This window comes from Fulmarus glacialis, unplaced genomic scaffold, assembly GCF_000690835.1.
Source record: "Fulmarus glacialis isolate BGI_N327 unplaced genomic scaffold, ASM69083v1 scaffold40683, whole genome shotgun sequence".
NCBI classification, from domain to species: domain Eukaryota; kingdom Metazoa; phylum Chordata; class Aves; order Procellariiformes; family Procellariidae; genus Fulmarus; species Fulmarus glacialis.
This window is the reverse complement of record NW_009203048.1, coordinates 40,290-66,266: the sequence shown is the minus strand read 5'-3', so window position 1 is coordinate 66,266 and position 25,977 is coordinate 40,290. Positions and strand designations below refer to the sequence as shown.

At 41.3% G+C, this 25,977-nt stretch overlaps 1 protein-coding gene across 1 annotated transcript in view; it reads right to left on the bottom strand.

Annotated features, from left to right (window-relative positions):
- Positions 1–1,728: 1,728 nt before the first annotated feature.
- FSTL4 (follistatin-like 4) overlaps positions 1,729–25,977 on the bottom strand; it is a 59,457-nt gene continuing 35,208 nt past the window's right edge. The window contains exons 4-11 of the mRNA XM_009574507.1: positions 20,489–20,650; positions 19,335–19,469; positions 17,868–17,894; positions 12,516–12,634; positions 9,505–9,654; positions 8,811–8,918; positions 5,625–5,734; positions 1,729–2,520 (exon numbers count right to left, since the gene is read on the bottom strand). Coding sequence (XP_009572802.1) covers positions 1,818–2,520; positions 5,625–5,734; positions 8,811–8,918; positions 9,505–9,654; positions 12,516–12,634; positions 17,868–17,894; positions 19,335–19,469; positions 20,489–20,650 — 1,514 coding nt within the window. The 3' untranslated portion in view covers positions 1,729–1,817. The remainder of the gene's footprint in view (positions 2,521–5,624; positions 5,735–8,810; positions 8,919–9,504; positions 9,655–12,515; positions 12,635–17,867; positions 17,895–19,334; positions 19,470–20,488; positions 20,651–25,977) is intronic.

The window sequence follows — 25,977 nt, the reverse complement described above, 5'->3', positions numbered from 1 at the left end:
ATATATTCTCTATAGAACCGAAATGGTTTAAATTACTTCAGGTCTACAGCCATGCTAAAATGCTACTCTTTTGGTAAAGTTTAACATTTAAAGCAAGATTACCAGTGTTAGCCTGCATCCTTCTCATTTAAAATCCCTCTGTATGCATTGTGAAATGGGTGACTTTAAGCATCTGTGTTGGAAAATAATTACTGTGCCACTACATATCACTGGGTACGTTCAGCAGCTGCTTTTGTACAAACTCTGGGCAACAAGGTCATTCGCAAAACGGGCTGGGCCTTTCGAAAGGCCGACGGGTGGCTCCGATGCAACAGATGTTTACATTCAGAGAGAGTTTTCATCCACATCAAGACCGCATTTTCCAAGTGGCACGTGGGATGCAACCGCTCGGATGCGCCCGTTCAAGGTGGCAGTGATGCTCACCGGGTTTGCACCACTTGGCGAGCCCATAGCTGCTCTCACCCCGATCACTTCATGGTGATGGATATTGAAAGTTACAAAAACGCAACTAGAAAAGTTTTTATATCTTTCAAATGTGCAAATGGGTCTACATTTTTATGGGAACTCAACTAAAATTTCGCAGTGCCAGCTGTTGCATTCTAGGGTAATTCAGCTGGTTTTACGTGAATATCTTTGCTCATAACTAAAAGATAATTGGCTATAAACAAATGTACTATAAACGGGAAGAAAAAAAATCATAAAGAAAAATTGTCTCCCAGGGTGTCTGAAAAGAAATAGGCAAATTAAGGCTATGACTAGAAAATGAGTGAGTTTTCTATTAAAAATACCCTCTGTCATTGTAGTTATTATTTTACAAAGAACCAAGTGACTTCAGTGCTACTAAACATTTAATGAGAGAAACCAACAATTTCTAGAAGTGTTGCTGCCTCCTATGGGAATAACCATAACTAATTCTCTGCCCCTGAAGAGCAAATTTTGCATATTGTGCCCAAGCTGACCGCACTCACAAGCTGCTGAAAGACTAATGCCCCCTTCTCAATCAAATTTTTTACAAACTCTGGCCCCTCCTCAGTGTTTCTGGCTTTTACCCACTCTAATGGCCTGGATATTTCATGCCAAATTTCTCAAATACAATCACACAAATATGCATTAGAAGAGGAGGGGGACTCATAACATTGCCTTCAGTAGTACCAAGAACAAAATTAAGCGCAGAAGAAAGTGAGCTGACAGTTACTATTTCTGTTATGCCTCCTTCTGAAATCACATCTGTGAGTCCTCCCAAAGCCATCCTGCAGAGAAAACTGATCAGTTTTCATTAAATCGCTCTCCTAGGCTTCTGTGGTTTGAAAACTTCTCTCTGATGCTTAGTTTCCCTCATCATCCAAAGGTGAATTTTAACTGCAGTCATTGCTTCTGTAGTCTCTCTGTGTTGGGGTGGGGTAGTCAGCACAGCTAACGGGCAAGGTATATAGGAAAGAAAACTGTCAGCTTGAACATAACATAAAAGCTCCTCAGTATGGAAACTCAAAATCTGTTTTGTTCTACAGAATCACTAGGTTTCGTGGCTTATACGATATCTCAGTGGAGATATTCGCTTCCCAGCATTTTTCCCATAACCACAAATCACACCCCCAAATAAAAAATATCCCTTCAAAACCACTTCCTATTAGCAGAGCATACCTTAGATTATAAAACTTGCAAGTAGACCAGTGTTGTACCATGAAGCCTATACAGGGGTTTTTTGTTTTTTCTTTTTTTTTTCCCAGTGTAAAAATATACAATGCTACTGCTCATTTGTCGCAGTGTGAAGGTCCAACCGGTACTTGCCTGCCAAAGGCTCTATTGCTATTGCCCTTTCATACCTCTCCAACCCAGACCACTGTGTTACCCCTCCTTATACCTGAAACCTCACAGCGTAATGTATTTTGCCTCCCGTTTATAACAAACAATGAATCTTTAGCTGGTGTAATGAGATACTGTCCAAATAATCCACTGTCTTTCATAATTCTGTTGTAGTTGCTCCAGGGCCAGTCTTTTGATGTGATAGGGTCCTTTAAATTCTTCAGTACATTCATTTTCCCCGTCGACAGCTCTACAAAAAGCACATCTGTTTGCAAATGTGAAGTAGCATATATATAGTACTGATTGCCTTCAGTGAAAGAGGGTTGAAATGTCAGATCAGATACATGTATGTTTGTTTGTAAGTCATAAATCAACTTGATTTCCCCTCGGACAGATAGAGCCTGGACTTTGATCCTGCCACTGTCTTCATCCGCACTGACCAAATAGCGTCCGTCCGGTGAGATATAAGGTGTGCCCGACACGTCGCTGTTGGGGCCGATGACGGCATCGGTAACACTGTCAATAACCAGCTGCGGCGACGCAGCCACCGACCTATTCCTCCTACACTGGACGAAGAAGTAACCGCCCAGGTGGGTATAAGCCATGGTCTGCGGTACGCAGCTGTAGTTTTTGAAGTTGATAGTCTTGATGTAGGTCACAGTTTCCAGGTCAATTTTGTGAACTGCGGATTTCGATTTGTTAAAGATGAAGCCAAACCTGAAATAGAAAACATGACACTGAAGTCATCTCTGGAGACACGGTGATATGCTTGAAAAAAGACGAAAGTCAGCAGAACTGGGAAACTCTATCCTGTTGGTTTCGGAAGCGTGTGAAATAATGCTGTCTCTTTTCTGTAAGAAACCTCTCTTGTTCTCTCACGTTCTAAAATGTGCTAAAAAGAGGTATATATTTCATTTAAAATTAGCAACCTGATCCTGGAAGCTTGAATATGCGCTTGGATATTTGAATAACATCTTCAAGAGCTGAAACATTTATGGGGAAGACCAATTTACAATAGGAATGATATCAAGGCTTGGGTGTTCTGTAGGCTACTGTTGACTAGTTTTGTATTTAATCTGTTTCAGATCTAGAGAGATGTAATTCAATATATACTCAAGACTTCTTCAATCTCAAAAGAGAAACCCGTTCAAAATAAAGCATATCCCTGCCAGGTTGAGGCCAGAGAGCAACTTTGAGCTGTATGTATAACCATTGAGTGAAGACCATGTCCAGCCTCATCTCCTCAATTATAGCATCAGAGGGTAGCTGTGATGTGTGTTTGCTACCCCTGGTGCCTGGGGACCACTGCAGGAGCTGGAAAGGCTGACCTGTAGAGCAGACTTTGTTAAGCACCATCCTGCCAGCCCAGGGAAGGTGTAAAACATTTCTTGAGGAACATAACCAGCCAAGGTGCACTGAAGAAAAGGGGTCTTTGTCTTCTGTCTCAAGAGAGGGCAGACAACAGTGAGCAGAGAATAAATGTTCTGTAAAAGATATACGCTGCAGCACATCTGACCTTTGCTGAAGACAAGAAAAGGTCAAGAATAGCCAAGAAAGGTTTCTGCTTAATTTGAGAGGGAGCCCATAGAAACAGCCTGTTTGTGTTCCCCTGGATTCACAGGTCACCGATACTGACTTACGAAAACTTATTTTACATTGAGTATCTTTTCATCCATTCAATGCAGACGGAAGGAAACGAAGTGAGTGTTAGTTTTGTATCTCTTCCCCGAAAGATGTAAAATTGCTTTGTGAAATGTGGAGGACAATGTGCTTGCGGGCAGATAATACATATTTTGTTTAAAATACTGGGTTTATTTCTTTATTCTTAATCCATCTGTCAATGAGACATTCAGCAATGATTTCACTTCTAAAGAATGAGCCAATGTAGTGTATGATCCCATGAAAATCACTGGGCTAAGCCTTTCATTTTCCCATTATACTCACATCCATTAGACACTTCAGAAAATATCCGCAGTGGAGATTTGTAGCACACTGTGTGTGGGGAAATTGGATATGACACTTGTATTCCTCCTGGATGAATGCATTTTAAGTACACTTTAAAAAATGCTTTCCCTTATAGCATTTTTTTTTCCCAAGACTTCCTTAATACTTGGCCAAATGCCCGAAGAAGTTAAAAAATGGTTCTTACCATAAACTTAAATTTAAAAAAGTGGGTCAGAATGTGTTTTATGTGCACACAGCTGCAGAAGAGGCACAGCGCTTGCATGAAATCTGTGATCTGAAATCTCAAAGAAAACCTTGCACTTAGAGAGTTTTTAATAGACAACAATCTACCCTGGGAACTAATAAAAATGGATACATTCCTAGATATCCATCTGAAATAACAGGCAGCTGAAATACATTTGCAGGATCATTTGCATACAAATATTTTTTGGCTTATGGAAGAGATTGCTTAAATATTCACCTTCCTGGGAAATGCTGGTATTACCATTTATTGTTTCTGAGTGGAGAATTTAGAACATGATCTCAGTAAGTCTCATTAGACTGTGAGCAATTATTTTCTGTGCTGAGGGTGAGAGAGAATGGACAAAGATCTGGCCGTGAACAAATGAAATAGGAAATTAGGCACAGCATTCTCTGCTTTGCACATGGAAAACTATAGACAATTATCTACATTGAGTATTTCTTAGGGAAGATCATCTGCATACAGCTGATTAATCACTCTGAAGCAAAAATACAATAAAACATACCAACAAAAAAAGTCATTGTTCCACCTTCCTGTCTTTGAACCCAGACCATAGCTTCTCATCTCAGACTTTAACATTCAGCAGAGTCATCTACCTCCTGGCACTACTATTAGTCATAACGATATTTCGAAAGCAAACTGGAAAAATGAGGTAGGGAAAAATTAAGAATGACAGCCATGAAGTATGTTTCACTACTTTGTGTTTCAGGAAGCAAAGTTATTTATTTTGGATCAGATTCAACACATAATCATTTAAGTGTGACCCCCTTGTCCTCGGTGTTCACTGCAGGGAATCTAAGATTAATATAAGGAGTTACATTATGAATTGTCAGTGTTTAACTTAGTTAAACTATACTGGGGACAGAAGATGGTTAAACAGTTGTTATAACATGGTAACAACAGTACCAATTGCTGTGCAGTTATCATCAATTTTGATAATGTTAATGGGAGGCTTCCTGTTCCTGCTGGGAAGCAGCCAGTATTACTCCAAGTTATTAGTATGTTAGTTATACAATCTCATTAACCACTACATCACATTAACATTCAAAACTGACAGTTCATAGAGGAGGTTTTTTTTAATATGCAGTGCATAACATTTTTCTGCTCAAACCATACATCTCACATAGAGATCCAATATTTGAACAAGTAAATAGTTGGAAACACATGGAGAACCATGCTTTATGCTTCAGGCAGAATAAACTTTTACCACTTTAGGCAATAAATCTTTGACTAGGTTTCTGCGCAGATCCATAAAGCGGTTTTGAGGAGGGAAGGCAGCTTTCTGGTCATGAAATTCCCGGCACAAGCAAGCCAGGGCAGTGTGTCCTGCTTTGCTGCAAGGAGGCATCACTGACCAAGCTGAGGTTAGGACACCTGTGCATGGTCCAAGGGGAGTCCAGGTTTTTTTCTTGCTGTTTCACTGATTCGCTGAATAACTCTAGGTAATTTGCTCAACCATTTCTCCATTTCACGTGTGAAAATGGGGATAAGAGTAGTTAGCTTGATCACGAATTCGTTCATTAACATTCACCAAGTGCTGTAAGGTTATTAGAAGGATGCCCACTAGAAGAGAGTAGTATGGTCACTCTTGCTATTCATTAAGATAATTTCTTACCTAACGTGATTAATAATAAGATTTGTAGGTGGTATAAAAAAATCATCCACTCCTTCAAACGGTGTGCGGATAACATGCTGAACCTCCCCCGCACTTGCCTCTGGTATTACCTACAATAAAAACACACAAGGTTGACTCCAGGAAAAGCAGCAAGTAAGGCAGAAAGGTAAATACAGATTACACAGTCATACACGGTACTGGGTAGCTTTTCCCAGGGATGTGGTAGAATCAAATTGATTAATGACTTCAAAATATTGTTTGGTGTAGCTGTCTTGAAAAAGGTGTGCTAATAAATAGTATTTGAGGCTTGACATTTGTAAGGTAAGTACACAATTCTACTTTCACAAGATGTTTGTATCTCAAGAAAGAGCAGTCATGCAGGAGCTGAAGTAGTATGACAACACTAAGGCCATAATAATTTATTCCTCACTGTCTAAAATAAACATTTATGTCATGGTCATATTTATTAATCTCACTTAGATGCACAGCGATAATTTACCAGCTTGAAGGATCAAACACTAACTCACAGCAGTTAATTATCACTTTGAAGGAGAAGAACTGTTCATCCATCCACTGCACCATATAAAATTCAGGGAAGAGCAGAGAAAGGCCCTTTGGCTGTGCCCCTCTCCCCGCTGTCCTCCAGCACAGGGCACACCTCCATGGCCATGGGAGCTCAGCTCCTCCACTGCTCCGGAAAAGGAGAGGTAGAAGTTTTCAATAACTAAAATGTTAAATACTCAAATTGTTTGCACGGTTTAAGATGACTTTAGTCCATTCGTTAGGAAGTTCTGCTGCTCTAATGTGCAACAGTAGTTGCTTTGAATTTATAGCTACATAATTCAGTAAGGAGATGCTAAAAGCCTACAAGGTTTAGTTCAGACAGCTGTTCGGGTCGTGCCATTTAGATTTCTTCCAATTAGATTGTTCAAGAAAGATGCCCACTCTTGCACAGTGCTTTCACGAGGCCAGACGTTTGCTTCCCACAAGCCAGTAATGGCTAAACAACAGCATCCCATTAGTCGGCTGCACGGGCTGTTTGATAAATCCCTGACTTCCAAAGAACAAGTGGAAATTTAGATCAACCTCTGCAGTAGCATCTTTGTTAAAAAAAGGTATTTTATTGCATGTCTGCAACTAAGGACTGCAGCTTTTAAGAACAAACTTTGCCAAATTAGTCACTGCCCGCCTTTTGGGAAAGGTGGCTGGAAAAAAGAAAAGATCAGCTGATGCTGATCTCATTCTCTACATGTGTAACTGCACTTCATAAAGATAACAGAAGGGACTATTTGAGAGCTGGAGCCTTATAACAGGTTTCCAACTGTGTAGATAGTGTGTTCTTCTTAATAATCACATGCTTGTGCCATCTCTCCTTTAATTACAGAGACCTCTCACAGCTGGATGGAAGAAATTAAGTCAGAAAGGGTAAAGAGAGCCCATTTTGTCTCCTTATGCCCTGTACAGGAAACTGCTCATCCCCAGGTGAGACAAGCTGGTGGCATTTGGCATTGCCTCAGAAACCTTCATTTCTTTGCCCCCATTCTGTTTCTGGCGTCTTTTCCTGAAAATGCCCATGTTGAGTTGCTGGTCCATTCTTTATTATTGAAAGTCTGCAGGCTGCAGCCGTTATCTTGGATGGAGCATGTGGCTGGTGAGGATGGCTCGTCCCACCTTCACGGGGCAGCATCTCCAGCAAAGCCTTGGACAACCCCACGGCTAACGCAGACTCCAGATTCGTAGGTTTTTAGGTCAGAAAGCACAGCTACCCATCTTCTCTGCCTATTGGGGAATGCTTTACTGTAGACTTAGAAGCAAACATTTCTGGTAGAAGGAGTATTCACATGACACCTATGTTTCCAGAAAGGCTGGGCAGCAAGTGCCAGAAAAGAACTACTAGAGAAGGGTATGTCTGGATGGATCAAATCAGCTCTGGTGTCAACCCTGTCATATGACATACAGCAGCAGCAAAATGCCCAATTAGATGCCTACACTTCGTGTTTCTGTATTGTCAACAGAAGAGCAAATCCTCCAGGACAATCCAGAAATGGAAGTTAATTTAGTTGTCCAAACCTACGTGTGTTACTGTGCCCCAGTATCACTGTGGGTCTGACGGTGCTGAGCGTGGAGGGGCTCCAGGGCCCTCACTGGCATCCCTCCAGTGGAGTCACTGGCACCCAGTAACAGAATTTGAACCTGAGGTTTTTCTTTTGCTGTTCATGGTTTTTTTCATGCCCTAGAGAGCTCCTTTTTGCACTTTGCTGTGAGAGGAACAATTCTACCACATTGTGCTCCATCATCATCCAAAAGGAGGCTGAAGGCTTGTGAGAGACAAGTGACAAAATGAGTTTAAAGAAAATAAGTAGTAATTTAGTGCACTGGCAGAAAACGTGGACTTCTCCTATGTGAAAGATAATAAGAGGTAAATGCCTTTACCAAACTGGAGAACTGGGTGGTTTTGCTCAATACATAACGAGGATGATTGGCCTGTAATCCTGAAAGAGGTGTGAATCTTGAGGCACTGTACAGTGCATTCACCTTTTAATGTTTCTTTTTACATGCAATGCCCCCAAATGCTGCAGACAGAAGAATCTGCAGATCATCATAACGTCTGAGAAGGGTGCGCTGCAGCTCTGCAGCGAACACACACTTAGCCCCTACCTTAGGCTGATCCTCGAACGTGTTGGTCAGCCCGACTTACACCTCCAATGAAACGCTACCAATAGCCTGAAGAGTAACAGATTTCTATGCAGAAAGTATGTTCTTTGTGGCTTCTTGGTACCCACTGCTTTTAGACCTCAACCGAGTTAAAAAGAAGCTGCGCTCACGCGGGCTGCACAAATGACTTGGAGCATCGCAGGCTCGTAGTCAGCTGCCAGCCCTTGCTGTATGACTTTATGGCACTTGGCTCTGTCATCAGCCTTAAAACAAAACAGACCTTGGCAACATAGCAGTCCTGCTGCCAGCCTACGGCACAGTCATTGCTCAAAAACAAATTAAACAGCAGGAAAAATACGTGGGGATGGATGGAGGAGGGATGAATAAAACACACTAGATATGCAAATGAAAGAGCAGCTTTATATCCAGACCATTAAATGCTGTTAATTACCTGCAACCAACTAGCCACCAGCTTGCTACCGATGATCCCAAGCCAAGGAAGGGCAAAGGCTCAGGTGCATAAGGACTTACCTGCAGCGTTGGTGAGGACTTCCGTGTGTCACCCCAGCTAAGCACCCAGACTTGGTCGTGGGACTTGTCATAATGTAATTTGGTTGGTAATGGGTCAACATCCAAGGACTTCAAAAAAACAGAGAAAGGTATTTACGTAGTGACCCAAATGCACATGACGAACATTATATTAGTTTACTGCAAACATTCCCATGCTCCACTGTTACACTCATTTGCGCAGCTTTGCCTTCAAATCAATTGGGGGATCGGCAATAGCACCAGCAGTAGAAAAATCCAGCTGCTCGGTGCCATCTTCCAGCTAGACATCACTCCATCTTATGCTGTTACTTACAGCCAGTACATCAGGGGCCAATTTCTGCTTGAGTTATACCTACACCAGTTCATTCTTCCCAACCTGCTTATAACTGAGGTCAGGCAGCGTAAGCCAGAAATTCGTCCTAGCATTATTTTACCACACTAGCTGCAAGTCTGGCTGCAGATGCAGCCCTGAGACTACGATATCCAACCCACAGAGGAGTTTTTTCCTGCCAGTGAGGTTACAGAACAGTGAATGACACAGTGTGACCCCATGGGTGAAAGCAACGCAGGCCCAACCTTTTAGTGATGTCAGCAGATCCACTGGGCAAAGATCTACTTTTTTGTCCCATATCAAGTCTTTTGCCATCAGTGAATAAAGAGTTCCCCTTGTAAGTACCTGTATGGCTTTCTGAGTCTGGATATCAATTATCATTACTCTATTCTGCTTAGGCTGTGTCACATAAATGTACTTGTCTCTGACATTGACCGCTGAAGCCCAGAGGCAGGACTGAGTGCCTTCCCCTTCCACTCTAGGACAGATCTCTTCCTGAGGGGGGGGACAAAAAAGAAGAGGAGAAAAGGTTTAATTTCTATGAGTTCAGGGTCTGGAGCAGCAAGAAGGTTAGCTTTGAAAACCATAGGAAAAAATTCCCTGGGGATTCCATTAGGATGATATTTTTCCCCTTTCCTCCCTGGAAAACATGAAATAATTATTTTATCAGGTACCACATTGCAGCCTGGCTCTACCCAGTGACATTAAACAGCTGGACCTCCTGCAAACTCATATTGAATATAAATAACCACACAGTCTATGGATCTATCTTTTGAAGTATGCCGTGGTTCACCAAGACTTGCAGTGCTGTCAGCATTTATTAGCAATAGAAATATCACTTTCTGCTTTGAAAAAACAGTGATTTACATTAATTGAATCACAGCTTTATATTTTTCATAAAGTCTTCATTTTCAGTTCAGGAGAGCATGCTCTAAGATGCTTGTGCTCAGGCAAACAGCAGCAAAACAAGCAGGGTCCTACAGTCTATTGCTCCAACACAGAAACTTCCCCCTGTTCAAAAGGAACCAAATCCTGCTGCTTTGGACCGAATCCTGTTCACCGCTGCCTGACGCTGTATTTTGTCTCTGATCCTCCGCTGACTGAGACCTGTGCAAAACTAGTATTAGCTTTAGTGGGTGCTCACTAGGTTTGAAGAGTCACACCTGATCTCACCAACAAGCCTCTGCATGTTGGCTACTTTTCATCACTCTTCCTTCTGTTCAGTTTCTTTATTTGAAAGAGCATTTGTGTGGGATCAGGCTGTGGTGTGAAAACGAGGGTAAAACTAAATGAACACATATATATTTCAGTGAGCACAACCATTGGTTTTAAATCTTATCAGTACAACAGCTGGGTCACTTCAAATAATGGCACAACCTCCCTAACAGGAAAGCCATTAGAGCAGCAGAGCTTGTTCAAGGAAAGAGGAGGTGCAAGAAAAACCAATGCCAACACCGGGTCTGTATCAGAGCGATGTTTATGGATAAAAAGATTTCACCTCTACGCAGCACAGCTCTGTCAGCTAGGTACCTTGGTGGAGACCATGTGTAAGGCTTGAAGATACAAGACCCAACAGCTTGGCTGCATTTTCATTTCTGGCCCTCCAGCCAGGCTGGGGATCTATGCGACTGGAAGCTAAAAGATGCTACAAAAGCCCAGCCTTGGGCTTCGGCAGCCGTTCGCGCAGCCAAGCACCTGACAGCCTCCAAACTGCCCTCCTCATCCTCAGCTGTGCACTGGGGCTTGGGCTCTCACAACACAGCATCCACCCAAACCAGCGGGAGGAGGGAAAGGTCACCGGCCTTTCTGCTACACTGCTCAGCTGCAGCTGCTCTATCTGCTTTTGTGCCCTCTAATAGCAAACGAAGAAACCTTTGTTGTAGAAACCCTCCTGAAGTTGCAGGCTGGTGTCACTGTCTACGTGGCAAACACTCAAGATACTAAAAGGGAAAAGGGAGGGAAAAAAAGTCAATCCTCCCTATACCAAGGCAAAAGACCCTATGATATTTGTTGGAAATCCTTAGAGGTGTCTCTGAAAGGCAGCCAAGTAATGACGTTAAAAATCCCTTTTATGCCCACCACTGTGCTGACATTATTTCCTTAAGTGCCCTCTCTCCTTTGTTCTTTTCAAGCTCTTTCTCCAGAACCACCTCTTCAATATTTACAGCTCTTTGGAAAAGAAACACAAGATTTCCGTCTCTGAGTAGCAACAGCTCAAGTGTGGCTTAATAATATTAAGCCCGTGCTAAGGACCAGTCTCAGGGTGAACATCAGTCTGGATTTCTACTAAGGTATATTAAAATCCAGTGGGGAAAAAACCCAGTGTCAATGACAAACTTATTGAGATACTGAATACAGACTCACAAGAAGATCTTGACCCATGGCAGCAGAGCCTGAACCAGCCTGCAGGGCTCACGATAGTGATTCTCCCCTTTTATTCCTCCCAAAATTGAAAGCAAGACTGAGTCTTTTTCTTCAGAAGGGAGCCACATTCTCAGCTTCCCCTTTTCAAAAAAAACTAAATAAAGGAGTGACTAAAAAAGCATTTCTGGATGTATTTCAGCACCTGTGTTTTATGAGAATTCATAGTTTCATGAGCATATATATGGTGTATGTTACGGCGCAAGAGTACATAACACAGGTCGCTGAAAACATTGGCCTCACAGGGCCTCCAGGCACATGTTATCCCACTTGCCATGTTGAGCTCCACTGCGTACGAGCCAGTGCTTGATGTTCACTGACACTTGAACAGATTTTCCTTGTGATTTCCTTAAGCAAGGGTTAGGTAAGCTCAGTGCTGGCAGAAAATGCCAGAGAGCAAACAAGGATGGCGTGGGTCTCCGGTTCGGCAGCAGAAGATGCAGAGGACCAGCATGGCACAACCATCTTCTGTGCATTCTTACTCGCCTCCCTGCTGTGGTTTAACCTGGGAAACTATTTCTAAAGAGCAGAAAGTAGCCCACTCCTTTGCCTATGGAGTCACCAGTAAAAGGGGCCAGTTAGCACCAGTGATGACGTGTGCACCTCTCTGCTATTGTACTTCCCCTATAGCCCAGTGACAACTTTTGGGCACGGATAAGTAAACAGTTCAAACAGGACAAGTGAAAGTCTTTGCCCACGTTTTGACATGATAACTAGTCAAATTCTCTGCAGCTTGTCAGTAATCCTCCATGTCAGTCATAACTTACGTGGTTCCCTTCATTTTCAAGTGGACAAGATGATATACCTCAGGGATGCCACGTGAAGTAAGCTCCAACATCCCTGTGTCAAATGGGTCCTTTAGCAATAACAACCTTTGAAGAGATTAAGAGAAAGTTTCCCAGCTGTCGGCTGTAGCTGCCAGGTTTAGGACTTACATAACTTGTGAAAATCCTCTCTTCGGGCCTGATGTGTCTCCGGATTTCACATTCGTTTGGCTGAAGGACTGTGATCCCATCATCAGAAAAGACATAAAACATATTCCCAACGCTCAGGCCTTGAAGGGGGATAAAGCAAAAGGAGTAGGATTTTTTTTTTGGTATGTATCCATAGCTGTTAGGACTTCTTTTAAGAAATCTCCCTCCTCCCCCAACAAACAAACTCTGCCTTACATAAAAGTTGGTCATTTGGATGCAGTCGGTGCATTCACAAAATCAAATTTCATGTCACAACGAGGGCTTCAAGGAGTGAAGAGGTACAGACACATTCAAAAATGCATTGCCTTGGTGGCAGCGGTTGTACGCAGATAACTATGTTCAGATCTTGTGCCTAGGTACCAAAGCAGGATTTGATTACAAGAAGCCCCTGTATTGCATCGTTAACTCCCTCAGATCACGGCTTTGTTTTTTCTATGATTTCGTTAAAAATAGCTTGCTAATAATTTGAGAACTGAGAGAGAAGTTTTAGTTAAAATTAATCTGAAGGTTGTCCTGTTACAGGTAACTTGTCTTCTTGTAACTGTGATGCAAAATGGAAGTGCTTAACATCTGTTCCACAAATGAAAAAATATATATTTCTCTATTTTCTTAAACCATCTGGATGAACTAACTATAGCCACCAAAACAAATACATTTTTGAAATCTTGCAAACTGTAATTCACAAATGTGGAGTAGTTCAGCATCGCAATAGCACTCATTTATCCAACTGGGGCATTCCAGGAGATTTGGAAAACTGGCTGTCTGTCATTGCTTTGCTGTTAGGAGATCGTATTTTATCATTTCTGTCAGGCAGAAATGCCTTAAAACACTGATAATTTAGTTGTTCTTCAGCTACATGCAATGGCAGTAACAAGCATCTTTAAGAAATGTTCAGGATCTTTTCAAACACTCTAGTTAGAAAGATCCAAGCATCATTTCATCTTTGTCATACCACCACCAATACGTGTTTGCAATGACCACTGTCACCCCAGTAATGTTGATAGTGTACTTATCTGCCAACAATATGGTGATGTGAGAATTTGTAATTTCTAATTAATTACATTTCACCCATGGAGAAATAAGGTCCCGGTTCTACACATCTGAGCAACGTTCAGCATTACAATTCTCTCGGCTGGTCCTGTGGTGGCAGCTCTGAACACTGCTCACATCTACAGTTTCTCACACCTCTTAAGTGTTTGCAGGATTGAGGTCTAAATTATCATAGGAAAACTCCACAGTAAAAACGTGTAATTTGGATAAATGCATTTTTGGAAAATTTTGTAAAATACATAGTCTTTAGTAAGGCTACAAGGGTTTTTTTTTGGTGCTAAAAAACCCTCTTTCTGTGCCAAATAAGTGGCTTCAGAGTACAATGTCTCAGCATATGGTGTTTGCTCTACTGACAATGTTCAAGTTGAGTCTCTCTAAACCATACCACAGAAATACCCCAGTTAGGGCATCAGGCGGGTACAGGAGCCGTGATCCTTAAATGTGATGCCACAGGGATCATGCATGTAGAAAAAAGCTACCGAACTTCCATCAAGAACTAAAGTTACTTTTACCAACTAAGGGCTAATTTTTTCTGTATATTGTTAAAACATTTCATTCGGGCACTTTGGACCAAAATCTGCGCTCACAGCATGCACACAACTCCCACCTGCTTCAGTGGGATTTGAGTGAATACATCAGAGGGCAGAATTTGACCCTGGCTGGAATGAGTGCACATATTTTCATGAGTAAAGGACTTTAATCCTAAAAAGTGGAAACAGGCAGGCAACAAATTATGACCATTGTGAAGATGCTTATTATTATTCTCAAGCACGACAGTAGCATGATTTTGTCTGATGATCCTATTACAATGAGGGTGTATTTCAGAACTAAGGCCCTAATTAGTCACAAAAATACTTGGATAATAATTTTACCCCAGTAGGTTTAGAGTTAGTGACTTGGCAAGTCCCACCTCTTATTTTACAGTAAAATGAGTGCAAGTTTTTCTGCTGACTGGTTAAAATGATACAAATTACTAATAGCATTCAGGTACTCTCTTTGTAAAAAAAAGTTTACCAATTTAAATTAAAATACTTTTTCAGAGAGTAATCTTCACACTGATTTGTAGACAAAGCAGTTTTTTTACTAGATAAACTGTGTGATTTGCAAAGTATTTGCCAAGTCTTGACTGGGGTACATCTCTAAACAATCTCATGGACATCGGTAAAACGGACTCCATTCTTGATTATATTGCGGCAACTCCTCGGTCTGGGGAATTATTTCAGTACAGAGGTGGGCAATGGAGAATTTTGCACAGTTGTGTTATTTATATAGTGAGGCAGGTACTAGATTGGGAACTGGGGGACTAATGAGGATGGTTTTTCTTTTTTCCCCTTTTTAATTGAAGACACTTCAGATTGGATGACACAACTAGTTCAAAAACTAAAGGCTTTATAAAAAGCAACATAAGTCATCTGTATAACAAAAACCCTAATATAACAAAAACCCCATGAAGAATGGGGAGGGTCTCCTAAACATAACAGTTCTTATTTGAACCATTCCAGATGAAGTCGACTCTAACATCTTTATTTTTAAAAACTTCAGGAGGACACCTGACGACAACAAGAGTTTTCTTTATTTGAGGAATACAGTCTCCATCTGAGTGTACATTTGTACTTCCCTCCTTTGAGATCAAAGGGCAAATTTGTCACCGTGGAATACTCTCCTCTGATCTGATACTTGAGTAATTTTCCTCAATTTAATCTAAATGCTCGGAAGTATTTTAGAACTTAAATTTGGTAACAAAAAGGCTTTCAGCTTTTTAAGTGCCTACATTCATATAACTGATTATTGCCTCCCTTTGTCCAGGTATAAAGAAAGCAACGCTCACTGCAGAAATGAACACTGGCATGAAAACAAATCTCTACCTTACATTTGGGCTACTCATAGTTTTCTCTGTACAAAATTAAAAACTAGTTTGTACATTGAGTGAATATTGCACATGCTTCCAGTTCCATGTTTAACTGGCTGGTCAGGCTATGTGCACTCATTTCTAGAGGTTTTACTTGTGCGTGGTCTGTGAAGAGTTTTGAGAACAGACTGATAGACTGACTTTTAAAATGACCAACTACTTGTGTTAAAACTTCAACTTGCAGCAAAAGCTTGTTCTACACAATATTCTGTCTAGGCGTTTTCCCAATAGCTTTAGTTACTACGGACCTTGTGGGCATGAGGATACGATCATTTTAAAGAAGCTCAAGTCTGCCAATCTATTTGTTACTATTGCTACTTACACATAAGTTTTCATTTTAATGGAATTGAAAGAATACATTAAAATGTAAAACCAAAAATACCATTCTTCTCTTCCAGCTTTCTCTGTGCCAAGATTTCATATGTAAAGTATGTTCGATGGATTCTTTCTCTAGAATGAATGTGCTGATCAAATACTATAGAACGACACAGGCAGGGGAATAAACCTGCTCTAAAGATACTGAATTGTTTAGGAACATCAATAGTAATTCTGCTTTTACTGCCCATGTTTTCCCTGTACATTGCTCATACTTTTATTTAAAATATGCAGGGTTGATAAGCAGTAAGTCCATATTGTTTAGCAGAATTATAATGAGACTTTCTGCAACCAACTTCTTAGTTGTTCTTTAAATATTACTATACTTCTACATATGGCAGGGTTACCCATCTACTTTCTTTAAAAAGGAGCATAAGGGATGCAGTATATAAACAGCCATGTAGCATCATGCAGATGATGCTGGACTGATTAGATGCACTAGAGTTTTCACTTCCAAGCAGAAGGGAAATAGCAATTCTTAGTGCCCATAATGCCATTTACAGGAACGTCAGCAGTAAAGAGACACTCTTCATTGCCGTGCACCAGGCACTTGCAGGTGGCATATTTGGGAATAAGTGCTGGAGAGCCGTCTTAGGCGGCTGTGCCACATCTCATGACCTCCAGTCAGCTGCGTCTGCTGCGTGTACGCGTCTGCAGCCAACAGCGGGACAGCAGGTATGCATCGGGCGTTTGCATACCTGGCCGAGGTAGCACCGGTCATTAAGGGCTGGCACTTTCCTTCTGCCCCTAAAATCCTTTGGGCCAAGCCACAGCAAACCAGAAAGCTCCAAGCCACGGGCATGAAGCCCAACTGTCATTTTGGGTACCTGGAGGCACTACTTATGAAAGGGTCTTTGCATCCCCCAAAGGCAGAGCAAGTGTGCAGCCCTTTCTGGAGGAACAACGGGCGGGAGGGGTGTTTGCAGCGGGCAGGGGGAACGCTGTCAAGAGCAGTTTGGATGTGCACAGGGACCTTCCCCACAAGGCTGGAAGGACACCAAGGTCCCAGCTTTCTCGTATGCAACTGGCAGATGTAAGAACTGGCTTACGCCTGGACTTTGACCCAAAAACCTTCCTCCAGTGAGCGGATACCCTGCTCACAGTCCCCAGAAGCCCGAAGCCAGGAGGCTCCCCATCCATGCACCTGGGCACCGTACCTACAGAGGCAGATGGGCGAGCTGCTTGAGAGCTCCTTGGGTCTTTGCATGATGCGTCTTGCTGTGCGTTTTGGATATTATGACAGCACAAGCACGCAGAAAATAAAATAAATTTTCATTTCAAGTGCCTCCATAATATCTTTCAGTCAATTAACTGTTTAGGATGCGTTTTATTCTAATTCGGCTTCCAAGATACACAGATGTTGACCTTGTGCAGGGCACACTATAAATTTGATCAAACTAGAGATCTTAACTGCCAATTAAAACAAAGAGAAATGGGGCAACCTTCACCCTGCATCGATTTAAAGGATAGAGGGAAGCAAACCTGTTGTGGTTTTTTTTTTTGCCTAACAGTCAAGAACACAATTTTTGTTGCTCGCCTAGTAAACATCAATACGTGCTACTGAGGAGGAAGAGCTTGAATTACTTGCTTAAAAATGCAGTGTATTGAATTTATGTCTTACTTGTTCAATTATGGTAATTTGGGAGCACTTCTGACACTTGTGCAATTGTTAATGCAGCTTGAGAATCTCAGGCTACTCACATTGGTGGCAGTTTATATAAAATGCACATTTTTGTATATTTTATGGTCATCTATTATTTCATAGTGGGAAAATGTAAGAAGTTACAGGTACGATTTATATTACATGAGTGACATCTCTTATTTGAATAGTTTAGCTTCTAAATGTCTGGTCTGTACTTAATCTGGTAACTGTGAGAGTTGATAGAGTTAGTGGCAAGTCAGTGGAGAATGGCCCATCATGGAATTATTAAAGCAGACAAGCACATTATCACTACGACAAAAGAACTTTACTGCAGTACCTTCCTCTCGCCACAGTATGTTTGCAACTGCAGCATCAGAAAATTGGGAAAGCCAGAAAATAATCAGGAAAAGAAAAAAAACAACAAAATGTCAAAATTTTCATTGTAGCAAGTAACTGAATTAATACTCATGTTTACATGAACTGTTTAATTTGTGAAAACTCTGTAATATTCATTCAAACAAAATATCAGGAAAGATAGATATTTCTAAATACATTTGCTCCTTCTAGAGACAATTCTGAAACTTTGACATGGGAAAAATCCTCACTGAAATGAAGCCAACTTTAGCCTGTGCAAAGATCAAAGTCTTACTAAAGAGAAGATGTTGCCTTCAAATGTAATTGGAGGTATGGTACAGGCTGTGATTTTCTGTATAGGTTCAATAAGCAAACATGACATCTTTCAGAAGCCTGAGACTGGCAGTGACAGCAGCTACACACTTTGCTGCATTTCTTCTTGGAATTTCATGCAACTACATTCTTTTTTAGGATTCAAATACTCTTTGAAAGTACACCTGCATTTGAATTTCTGTTTAAAATACATCCAATTATTTCTCAACATACTGAAATTTCCCTTGCTCAAGTATTCAAGGGAAAACGACCGATATTAACAAGAGTACATAAATCTATTTAATGAGGAATAGAATATATTTTCTAAAGAATTGCCATGAGAGCGCATATTTATGGCTAACTTCATTTTCAATTCTTGCTCTATATTAACAGCCAGAAAAGTAGCAAAAATCCCATGTGCACCTAGCCTTTTAGTATCACCATGGACCCGGGTGATCTCCCAAGTAGTTAAGAGCAGAATTAGGAAGGATCAGGCCTCTGGGAGCTTTTCCATTGGGGCAACTAATCACCTCCTTCATTAATTGTGTTTCGGGGACAGCACGGTCAAGATAACACTGCCACACTCCTACGGGAGACAAGCAGCTAAGAGTGGCTTTGAAGTAGAAGATAATTTCACACCAAGGGAAACCTATTTTGCTAGTTAGTGATGTAAACACAGGTAAAATCAATAATTCAATCAGAACATTCTTCAAGCATCTAAATATTTGAGAACTTTGACTCGTAACTGGCTTTAAAAGAAGAAGTCTTATGCAGAAATCAGTGAAATTTATTTTCTGAAACTGCATATAATTTGGCAAACTATTAGATTTTGGATTCTTTTATATCTAAAACTATTGCCAATTTGTTACTTTAGTAAAGATGCTACCCGTACCACACCCAGTACAATTCTGGCACATGAAAGGCATCATCGTTCTGGATGAGGAGATTTTACCCTCCTCACGTGGTTCCTTCCCAAAACCGTATCCAATCCTCTGATCAAAGCACGGACAAAACTGTCATTACATTATGAGTAAGAGTCCAACATACCGCATGCAATGGACTGAACTATTAAATTGTATGTATACCACTATATCTAAGAACACTTTAAAGAAATAAATGCATGGAAAATTAAGCTTACGGGTCTTTCTTGCCGAATCTTCTATGAAAAGTGAAGATATGTCCTCATCCACTCCCACCTCATTTTTAGCAATGCAGGTATAGGCACCAGTGTCTTCATATCGAACGCTACTGATATGAAGTTCACTTCCATTTGCTGTAAGAAAGATAGCCATAAACAGTGTTCCTCACTGCTGCTAATTGCTTTTACTGCCCTTAACTGCCCTCCATCATCGCTCGGCAGCGGCTCGACAGGGTGGCTTCACCGCACAATGTTTCCCCACGCATAAATAGAGGTATTTGAGGGATTCTCACGAGAGCTGATGTTTTACTTCTTTCCATTAGCACACACACACTCTGTGCCAGAAACAAACAAAGCACAACCCCAAGTGCAAACAATAAATTACATTTAATTTATTTCTTCTTGCTTAAAAAAAAGTGCTTTGGCTTCAGTGGAGAAAAATTCACTTCAATTTTGCAATCTGTTTTTCGTCAGATCACCAAAAAACTTGGGTTTGGGAGGGATCTTTCTGCAGTTCCTCCTGTCGTTTTGCTTTCTGGAGTGGGACTGTTGCCTAAAACCTTTGGAAGATTTTGAGATATCGCACCCAACCATGCAGGGATATCTGTGTTGCCAACACTGGTTGAGGGCTGCAATACACCCCAGCCAGACTGGAAGGGGTGTGGGGAGGTGTATTTTTACATAGAAAATTACAAATAAATATTTTTGCCTTTTATTGTGTCTGTTGCACCCTCATTTGAACAAGGACCAGCAGGAGTCAAGACCCTGATCCCCTCTGCAGAGGTGGGTGTGAGAAGATAGGTGAACCACAGCCTGATTCTCAGCTGACTTGCATCCAATGTAGTCCTTATACCTGAACAAATAATTGAATGCATTTCTCTTCTGATTAGCACAGCTGTACACAAGAGGCGAGGCAGTGGAGAACCAGGCACACTGTCTTTTAACAGAATGCCGTTACCACTTATATCAATCAATACTGTATTTCCCAAGAAATTCACAGGGGAAAAAGATAAAAAGAAAGAACAGGGGTTTTGTAACACGATTTCCAACAACTATGGCTTAGCGAAAGTACAAGAATTTCTAGTTTAAAGTGCAAAGTAATCCTCCTTAATCCCCATCTACAATACTTTAATTAATCAAAATTCTGTTCTTACCTAGGAGCGTTAGTTGTTTGGATAGTTTTGGCATGATGTCAATGCCGTTCTTTAGCCAGGTAATTCGGGGATTAGGGATGCCTTCGGCGTGACATTTGAGGCTTGCCGACACGCCAGGCTCCTGCGCCTGCGTTTCAGGGTAGACGCGAATCACTGGTGGCACTGCGGGAAACAAGGAATTGGCGACTTTAAACTCACCCTTGCCGGTGGCTCAAGAGCCGCTGCCTTCAAATGGCGCTGCAGAAGAGGTCTGATCCAAGAACCGGGAAAATAAGGAACGTCCTGGCTTTCGGTGCAAGCTACAATAATGATTTTTCTACAGTTCAACTTTGGGGGCAGAAAATAGAAAATAATAATAGAAAAGAGTAAACTAATAAACCAACGCCAGGAAGCCACCTTGGTATCTGATTTTGTATTTAGGCCGTTCTTGCTTTCTGTCATTAAGTGGCTGATTGAACTTAAGTAAGGTTGGATTAAGACCTAAGGTGGGTACTCACATATTTAAAATTAAAGTATAAACTCCAAACCTTCACTTGAATCTAGTAAGGAAGGAATTGGAGTTCTTGCCTATTAGAAGTAGCATATTGTTCAACATCTTAATTAAATATCCATCAGGAAATAGCCTGTACGTTCACTACCTGTTATTCTGAACAAATAAAGTGTTTATAAATTATTCCTCCGAGAGGCCTTCAAAATGTGACTTACCTTGTTTCAGGAAGGCCCCTCTGAACTATTTAATATACTCAACCGGCAGAACTACTAATTATATTACAATTTCAGACAAGTTCATTGATTTTCAATCATGTTGCCTTCATTGCTCAAATCAAAAAGGCTCAACATCACCCATTAAGTATATCTTACAATTTACTCACATACTTTAAAGAGAATATTGCAGTATCAGTGAAAAATATCAGTGGGACCCTCCTTCCTTTTACCCCAAGAGACATAATAAAAGGAAACGTGAGGATGTGCCATATCACGGCTGATGGTATTTGAAGGGTGGTCGTGGACTGCTGTGTTTCATAATCAAGTGGTCAACTTTTCTACCAGATTAGGAGATTTTGGGACTGTTGAAAGGTGTACAGTTTTGTAAAACCACGGTCAGAGTCAAATGTGGATGCGGTATCTGGGGGCCCAACTTCTTCCTCAAGGAAAATGAGTAACCTCTGCTAGCACTATTGGAAGATTGAGGAAAATTTGTGGGGTTTTTTAGGAAGCCTGAATCAGTCAGTAACAAACTTCCGCTGGAAATCACTGGCTTAAAGTACCTAACTCACTGCTATGTTTTTATTTAGTCCATCATTAGGCTCCAGGACTGGCAAAATTAAATTGACTTAACAGTTGCTTTGGAATAAAATGAAATCTGTGTTTGCAGCTTGCTATGTGTCAATATATCCATACGGGGAGAGTTTAAATAATTACATTCACTAGCATATACTTTCCACCTTTCTCTTTCTGTTTTTTATGGGCCTTACCAGAGAGAGATGTATTTTACTTCCGTCTTGCCTACCAGCTGGCAAATATTAACCAGAGCTGAGTCATCAGCTTGGATAGAAATCAGCCACAACAGAAAGCCCTCAAGTCTACTTGTTTTTTATGGCTTTAAAAGTGAGAGATTGTTCAAGTGTAATCTAAAAGGAAATGCCTAGGGGCAACTGGAGAGACAAAAAATGGGGACTTCTAGCAAAGGAATGGCTTTAAACTTCACCTCTGCACTGGACGTGTGGATTTACTTCCTCGTCTTCTACTTCCTTTACTTGAGAAGCAAAGAAAACGTGTTGTAAGATGTAGGGCAGTGAGTAAACCACCACATAAGAGCTCTTTAATCAGGAGGTTACGAAAAAGACAAGGTTTGTTTTATTAGATTGAGTTTGCAAATTCTAAATAAAAGCATTTACTAGCTTTTTATCTTCTCTTCCTCCCATGGCTGTCAGGGTTACAGCTCCTCCCGACTTCAGGAGGTGCCAGATCAAGCGGAAGGAGAGCAAAGGCAGCGATCTGCTGCTGGAAACGGCTGGCAGCTGCCGGAGCCATCCCTGTGTTTATTTAAGGGACAGTGCCCAAGCAATTCAGGGGAATAAGACTGAGAGTCAGGAGCTTCTGATTCCATCTGTACCTCAGAAAATTAATTTAAATTTCTCCGAGTCAGTGTCTCCAGGCGTGATAGGATAAAGATAGTAATTTTTGTCCACTTTGATAGAATTTTATGAAGGTCCTGCACTCAATGCTTGTCTCACCTATGATTTGCTTGCTACTAGTAACATTTTGAGAATGAAATGGTTTAGGAACTGAGGCCCATTGAAAGTCTACGTCCGTTGAAGTTCAGACTCATAGATGAGAGGTGGTTTGTCTCCTACAAATGCATAGGAAAACACTTACAATACCAAGCAGGTTAGATGCCCAAATCCTGGTGAAGTCAACGGGCAGTTAGTACTTCATGTCCCCAGGTACTTTCCTAACTCTCCAGACAGCACAAACCTGCCTCTTCTAGTCCACAAGCAATGCTGACCCTCTGTGCCTGGGAGTTTTTGCCTGCCCCAGCCTCTTGCAGACAGACTCGTGTGCCCAGGCTTGCAGCTAGCTACATGAAAAGCTCTGGAGCAAAGCCTGCGAGGTCCCGTGCCCCGCGCAGAGCTCTGCTCCTGCCAGGATACGGCTCTCCGCCTGCACCTGCCCGGCTCCAGGCGAGGTGGAGATCCCCCAGCCGGGCTCAAGCCCTTCTCTAACATATCCCAAACGGCCAAAGGCACCAAAGCAATTTTACTCCAAGCCTAGTGGTGTTTTCTCACCCACCAGCTCTTAACAGAGATGGAGCCCGTCCCAGACATCACCTATTTAATGCTCTCAAAACCAGCGTGGGTTGATCAGGTTTTCTAATAATGGTTTGCTTTAGGGCTTTCCTCTTCATATGGACGCTCACGTTGGCACTCCCAATGACTGCCACAAGGATCATGCTCCCTAGAAACACGGCACTCCTTCACAAAGCAGAGTTTACTTGCATCTCTCAGTTTTTTGCCTCATAGCATGCTAGTCTGCATGTGAGTAATCCATACATTTTACCTGCAGAGCTGAAAACATAACAGATTTATATTGCAAAAAGTAGTTCAGGGGTCATAGACACGGAATCAATATTCTGCGTGAAAATTAGCTTAACTTGAAATTATAGCAAGGTGTCTTTTCAAGAGTGATTAACAAGGAAACTGCTTGTTTTCACCTACAAAAATATGTGTTGCACCTCCATTCCTGTTCTCTTATCATTTTCCCGATCCTTCCATTTTTAAACTTTTTATTTCTTCTCCCTTGTCTTACGTAATTCATTGCACAGGTAAATTATTGCATGCAACTGCCTTGTGATAACAGCAAACTACAGAATGCATTTTTATTATCCTTGCTACAAATTAATACATACCAAGTAAGCACATTTTACTTTAAAATTGCAAAGATTTCAGCTCCACACTTTGGAATATATGGATTATCCTTTGCTATTTCCCTTGGTGAATATATATCATTGCTAACCATTACTGTGTCTGCAGCCAAAGGCAATATAAAAATGCTATTATCTTAAGCAAAGTAGGAAAAAAGAGGCATTCAAACAAGTAAGAGATTGGGTAGATTGCCTACTACTGCATACTGAGTAGTACCTTACTTGAGAGCAGACCAATTCATTATAATAAAACAGCTCAGGTGATAAAGCACACGATGAGCACAGATGGCGGTATCAAGCCCCAAATACATACATTGCTGCTATAGGATCTATATACTCCGAGGCGTAATAATTTTTAATAGATTAATCATTTACTTGAGATATTTTAATCTTTCCATTTATGATTTGAAAGGAGTTTGCAGCATCATATGTTTTCTCTTGAAAAGCCACATTAACAAAACATCAGTGTTTAAAACATCTCTCCGTTACTAGAAAATTTGTCCTATTGGACCCTTATAATTGGGCTGAGGATCTAATGGCTTTTTAAAACTGTTTTCAAGGAATACAATATTCTGATTTATGCTGATGTTTTCCAGAGTGCAAGGACCAAGGAAAATGATGCCCTACACTCAGCAGTCTCTTGATTTGCAAACTATCAATTTTCATCGTTGATTACAATTTTATGAGATTCTTTATCCTCAGCAACTCTTTTTCTTCTTGAAAGTGATAAATTGCTTTTCCTCCCTACAGTTAGCGTATGCTGTACACATTTCCCAAGCAATACCCATATATAGGAGAGAACATAATTTTCTTACTGTTCTTGGCTTTTGCTGATCAAAGATACCAGCACACAAGATGAATTTTTCATTCTTAAACTTTGTGCTGCCTTTCAGCGCGTTTTCTTCCAAAGTCATTAAGGGCCAGGTGTATAAATACACTGACTTAAATTTTACCACTGCTGTGAATCCTGAGATTGATGAGCTCAACCCAAACCTACCACAGCAAATGTCACATGTAGGCTGCAGTTCACGTGTGCTTTATGCTTCTTGCCCAGAAGGTGTGAGCCAGCGGTTTGGGGCATTCATCTGGTGGTCTTCACATCTTCTGCCTAACAGGATTCTCATCTCTGTTTGTCAAAATGAGCATCTGGATCTGCCCGTGTTATTTCTGATATTGTGAACCAGCTGGTACAACGGGAGGCACTGCATGGCATTCAGCAGTCGAGCAAAACAAACCTCCTTTCCCCCTTCATAAAGGCTGCTTTGGAGAGGACCTTTAGGCAAGATCAGACTGTGCAATGCCTGATGCCGAGTCAGACAACGTGGAGTTGCTTTTACCATTGCATTGCAGCCTGGTTAAAGAGCTGCGCGCGCGTGGCCGGGTTGTGTGGCACATGTACAGCAGCAAGCGTCAGTAAGGACTTGCCTGCCACGGACAAGCGCGCGCCCGTCTTCCAGCAGGATTTGACTGCAATGAAGTGAATTTACTTTCCTTGGGCAAGACAAGAAACAACCGTGACAATATACTGGGATGAAAGCAAGGCTTTCTGTGGGTAAACTTTTGATAAATTTCATTAGTCTATAATACATTCAGCTAGAGCTCTGAATCCCAGAAACTTTAAATTTTTGTCAAAATTGGGCTCTAAGCTTTCTATTTAAGCTTACATTTCCTAATTTCCTGTATCACCTAATCAATGAGCTGTTATAAGCCATTTAGAACGTTGCTATGTTCTAAAAAGAGACAAAGGAGAAAGTAAGATAAAGAGAATGTGTTGGATAAAAGCATATGAAGAGGGTGCATACAACTAGGATCAGATTCTTTTAAGGAGAAAAAGGCAATAAAGGGAAAATATTTTATAAGCTGGACTGATGGGCCTCAGTGGGAACAGTAAGCCAGGGCCCAGGCGGTACAAAAAGGATCAAAGGACACTGGAAGAGTTACTGCAGCGTCGAAAAACACTGAATTAACTGAAACGCAGTCTTAAGTTGGGACCTGCCTGTACAGACACAGTGAGCTTGGGAAGGGTTGGGGATAAACCCTTTTACTTCCAGTTGGTTCTTCTTTT